Genomic DNA, 5,210 nt, shown 5'->3' with positions numbered 1-5,210 from the left:
TGTGAGGGGGTGGGTGGGGGGGGGGAACTGAGGGCCCAGACACGGCCCGGGGTGGCAGGAAGGTGCAATGAGTGCCCAGCTGGGGAGCAGCCGGAGTTATTTCTATGGGAGGGAGGGGGCCTGGTCCCCGCCTTGGGGAGGAGTCCCAGGAACCCTAATTAGCGGGGTGACAGGGTGGCCTAGCTGGGCATTACTGAGTCTTCACCCAAGCTCTTCCCTGTCCTAAGAGTGGCACAGGATAGCCAGCGGGACTTGTAATTAGGCACCTGTTAAACTTCACTTCCTCCTGGCCACATCCTCAGGGGGACAACAGTCACCTCATTTACAGCTTCCAAGGGCTCCCCTCACCACTCATTTGCTGCCTCCTTGCCTGGGGGAAGTGGGGAAGAGGAAGGAGAAGCCAGGCTTGGGAGGAAGAGTGGCCAGGCTCTGAAGAGTTAATCCTGATCCCAGGGCATAGGGTACCCCAGGAATGTCCAGCCCACCTTCCCCCGAGGCTTCAGGCCTTTCAAATGGAGTCAGGCCTCCTGAGCTGAAAGAGAAGAGAAGGGATATGTGCAGGAACAGCGTCTCCTCCTAGCTGTCCCCTCTGGAAATGTCCTCCGCACCCATACCTGACTCAAGGCCATCCCCAAGTGTAGGGGACCCCTGGGAGCAGGGGTGCTATGGGGGATCCAGGGTGTGTGGTAGGAGTAAGGTGACTGATGAGCTAGTGAGGGAGTGTTGGAGAGAACAGTGCCAAGAGGATCGGGGAAGGGGGTGCCTGTGTAGGCGTGTGCACCCCTCAGCAATGTGTCTGTGGGAGGGAGGCAGGATGTCCATGCCAGGGTGTCTCTGTGAGCATGGCTAAGCCCCTCTGAGTGAACTTCTTGAGGGATTGCTTGGTGTCTTGGCTTCTCTGCCCAGAAAGAGTGGCCAGGTCTTGAGGGTTAATGCAATCCCAGTATTAACTGGGTCCTTGAGACCAAGGACCCTCATAACCTGGACTGGTCATCGGGCTGACTAAACCAGCACAGTTCTGGGTAAGTTGGCGCTGGGGTGGGGAGGGTCCTGGTAGGCATGGGGAGCAAGGGGAGGGCCGCCCTTGTTGGCTTGTCTGAGGGGGACAGAATGGGCCTGTGCCTCACTGGACTCCATGGTGGGAGTCAGGACATGAGCGACCCCATTCAATAGCTTAACTACCTCAAAGGAGTCAGGGACTGCCCTCATCCCTACCATGGGGCACAGAAAGGGCAGAGGAGGAAGAGTGTTGGGGAGAGTTATGGGGCTCAGGGATGCTGCCAGGGCCCACCCCCTGAGGAAAAATAAGACAGAACATTAAGGAAACGCAAGGAGTCCACGCGTCTCTGCATTCCAAGCCCTTGCACCCGAACTCCCAACAATAACAGGGCGCTCTGAGACCTACCAGATGTACGCAATGAATATCTTTATTTCCTTATTTATTTGTAGGTTTATGGGATTGTCCTGCTCCCTTTGAAGAGCAGGGATCATTATCCCCATTTTCCAGATGGGGAAACAAAGGCCTGAGAAACATGGGGATTCAGCCAATGTGGCTGGTGCCTAAGCTGGGATACCCAGGTACCCAGGGTGTCAGTCCAGAGTTTCCAAAAAATGGTCTTGGTGATCCTGTGGATTACTAGACCCACTCATGAACAAGAACCATGGAAGGTCAGGGTGAGTGGGAGGGAAAACAGTGAGACTACAGAGAGATTGAGGAGAAAGCAGTAAGGTTGTGGTTCCACTAAACTACAGTGCAGGCTTGGGATTTAATTGGGTTCTGGATGTGGGCTAATGTTAGAGCTGGGGTTAAGTTTGGGGTTAGTTGAATTATGAATGAGGTTGAGGTCAGATCTGAGGTTGGGATTAGAGTTAAGGTTGGGATTAGGGTTAGAAATACAGCTAGAATTGAGGCTCGGGTTTATGGGCTGGGGTTGTGTTACGATAAGGAATAGAGTTTTAGTTTCATTTAGACCTCTGCCTGGGAATACAGTTAGGGCTACATCAAATGCTGGGTTTAGATTGATTTAGGATTGGGGTTATCATTGGGTTAGAACTGAGTTTGAGATTCACGTTGAAATAGGCTGTGGTTAGGATTGGAACATGGTTTAAAGACACGTAAGCAGCGGGAGTTGGTGGGGATCAAAGATGAGGTTTTATTTCTAATATAGAAAGACTTCAGCCTCCATCTGCTAAATCCAGGTTTGGCTAGAATTTTCAACCCTTAGTGCGGGGAGACTACTAGTAGCACATGTTGATTGGGGTCCCAAGACTTGGAGGAGGAAGCCAAACGTACACAAGCCCATCTAAGGGGTATGAGGCAATTAAATCCCATACAGACTGGACCCTCTGAAGTCCTGCCCCACTACTAAAGCTCACCACCTGGCCAACCTCCGGGAAAAGCATTTGGGGAGGAGACGTGGGAAGCTATTGACAATGAGTGGGGCTCTGACACCAAACCGAACTAGAAGATGGAGTCCATCAGAGGGAGTCTTACTGAGTGGGGAGGAAGGGTGGTCTGGATTTGGAGTCCTCAGGAGATGGGAGTTGGGAGAAACTGAGAGTCTACATGCTCTTAGAACAGCCACTTTATGGGGCATCACATGGGGGTCTTTCAAAGCCTGAAAGGGCAGAGTGCCATTGTTGTTCCCCCTTGACTCTCTGAGGCTTAATTGCTACCTCCTTGCAATTTGAATCCTGTAAAAGAAGCTGTCAGCCTTCTAGTCCTATACCCTGAGCCCTGCAGGGTTTTCGGGGAGGGCAGTGGTGGGGAGGCTGTGGATGGGGTGAAGGCATTGGGATGTCAGCATAGTTTCCAAAGTATATATCGCAGCCCCACAGTCCCCTCCCTCTGGGACCAGCTCACAGTCTGTATTTCTCTCTGGGCCGTATCCTCAGCAGTGGAAGAGGGCCCTACTCTTAGGAAGAGCCCTATCCCAACTCCTCCCTCTCATTTTTCCCCAGCCAGTCTCCACCCCAAACCTCTCATTTCCCCACCCACTTCCTTTTCAAGTTTTATAAAGGTCTGGTCAAGGAGACTACTGGGGTTCCCCCTGTGACCCCAGAGAGAGAGAATAAAGAGATTGGGAGAGATAGTGATGAGTTAAGGGGCAAAGACAGAGACTGGGACAGAGACAGACAGAAAGACACATGGTCTAAATGGCCCCTCCAGAGACTCAGAGGGAAACAGAGGAGGCAGAGCGCCCAGGCCACGAGCTGGGAACCAACACAAATTTCCGAAAGGGCCCCCTGCTTTTTCCTGAGAAATCCATGACTCTCCAGGGAAGAATGGCCCTGGTTTGACTGGTATTTGCTTCTATTCTAAGACAATAACAGAAAATCAAAGACAGGCCTAGAAAGGAGTAAACAGGGAGATACAGGAGGTAGGAAGAGGCTGGACAAAATCTCAGAGAAGGCCACAGACTGCTTCCAGTATGAAGTGCAGCCCAGCCCCAGAACCTTTCAGGGAAGGACAGGCAGAGGGCTTGGGCTGCCTACTTTTCCTCCAAAGCCTATTCTTCCTCCAAAGTCCCTTTCACAGCAACTCCACCCCAGCCCTCTAAGCCCTGCCCTTCCCTGCCTGGACTTGCCCACCCCAACCCCTCTCACTAGCCGCCAGACTCCCTGGGCTCAGGCTCAATCAAGCTCCCCACAACCCCTGCCTTGGCTGACACTGCAATTTGACTCTTTCTAAACTCCTCCCTACACAGTCAGCAAGCTGCTCAGCCCCCCTCTCCCAAGTCCCCATGTAGCGCAGGGCTCACCCTGCAGCACCCAGGGAGGCATTGTCCTACAGAGGAAACCTCTGAGGTAAGACTCTGGGAACAGAAGCTGTGAGTGACAATGGATAGGCAAAGAGTCACAGAGAAGCCAAGGAGCCTTGCAGCTGCTGTCTGTCCACCCAGCTTTCGGTGACGATTTGGAGGTGGAGGTCTGCCAGGTGAGGCCATGGTTGCATGAGAAGGGCAGGGGGCTCAGAGGTTGCATGGATGGTGATGGGACAGCATCGGGTTCTGGTTACAGAGAGGGATGAGATCGACATGTGGGTTTAAGTTTGAGGGTGTGGGTTGGGTTTGAGACTAAGGCTCAGATCAAAGCTGGCAGGGAAGAGTCGTGAACACAGGTGACACAGGGACGTCCCAAGCCCCTGCTCAGGTTTCCCAAACCTCAATGGTTCTGACTGGTACACTTCAGAAGAAGTGGGATTCTAGGAGGAACCTGGATATGCCCACATCTCTCCCATCAAGCAATGTCCTGAAGCTGACAGACTCAGAAGAGCAAGCAGCACACACATGGTCGCCATCAATTAAAGGAGTGGCCAGAGCTGTCACTACATCAACAAAGCACAAGAGCAAAGGGAGGTGATTGAATACCACCAACTGAACTGTTAGCAAGAGAATGAGTGGAGGCAAGAAGAAATCGCTTGTAAAGGGTATGTGATTTCCTATGACAGATCTGAGGAAGAATGAAGAGACTTTGCAGATAAAGGTATCTTCACCTCGCCAAGATCAACCACATCCTACAGAACCTTCATTCATTCAGCAAACAGCTGGGCTTTATGCTAGGCCCTGGGGAAATGGCAATTAAGAAGACTCAGTCTCTATCCTTACACAGCACCCCATCTGATAGGGAAATAGCTCCTGGCCCGCAATGTGGTAAGCTGCAGTAATACGTGCAAGGATCCTGACCTAGTGGCAATGATGTTTGAGCCGAGATCTGAAGGATAACTAACAACAGCGTGCCAGAGAAAGGAGTAGGGGGTGGAGAGAAGTGGCCAGGGGAATATTTCTGGGCTTGGTAAGTAAGCCAGGTCCCTGCCAGACATGGCCTGAGAAGAGCAAAGCCAGGAGTGACAGTTGATGATTATTTTTTGACTGAGGAAGGAAGATCCTTCAGAACAGAACCTCTTGGGACCTTCTACCCAGAACACCAGAGCACCTCACAGGGATCAGAGTCAGGCCCTCAGGTGGATTAAGCAACTAAAATTGATCGTCCTGAACCATGAGTCTATCTGTTCATGGGGAAAGAAACTTTGTGATGAATTAATCCACAGGTCCAATGGGACTTTGACCTTTTAATTTGTAGAAATAAAACTTACCTTTGATTTTGCCATCTGGATTCCCCAAACACATATCCACAGAGGGGAACTGTGGTCCCCCTCGACCTGCAGGGTGGCCCCAGGCCTGCCTTGATCCACTGGCAGTTGCCCAGGA

General features: G+C 51.9%; 1 protein-coding gene and 1 long non-coding RNA gene across 2 annotated transcripts in view; one reads left to right on the top strand and one right to left on the bottom strand.

The window, feature by feature from the left end:
• VSIG8 (V-set and immunoglobulin domain containing 8) overlaps nt 1-5,210 on the bottom strand; it is a 13,763-nt gene extending 8,553 nt beyond the window's left edge. The window contains exon 1 of the mRNA XM_017864846.1: nt 5,096-5,210. Coding sequence (XP_017720335.1) covers nt 5,096-5,129 — 34 coding nt within the window. The 5' untranslated portion in view covers nt 5,130-5,210. The remainder of the gene's footprint in view (nt 1-5,095) is intronic.
• On the top strand, nt 1,093-5,109 carry LOC108524035 (uncharacterized). The gene is made up of 2 exons (XR_001883958.1): nt 1,093-3,937; nt 4,245-5,109. It is a non-coding gene; the product is annotated as an uncharacterized LOC108524035 (long non-coding RNA).

The sequence above is a fragment of the Rhinopithecus bieti genome, unplaced genomic scaffold (assembly GCF_001698545.2).
Source record: "Rhinopithecus bieti isolate Rb0 unplaced genomic scaffold, ASM169854v2 scaffold_77291, whole genome shotgun sequence".
In the NCBI taxonomy this organism is placed as follows: Eukaryota; Metazoa; Chordata; class Mammalia; order Primates; family Cercopithecidae; genus Rhinopithecus; species Rhinopithecus bieti.
Note: the sequence above shows the minus strand (reverse complement) of the source record. Positions and strands in the feature narration are given on the sequence as shown.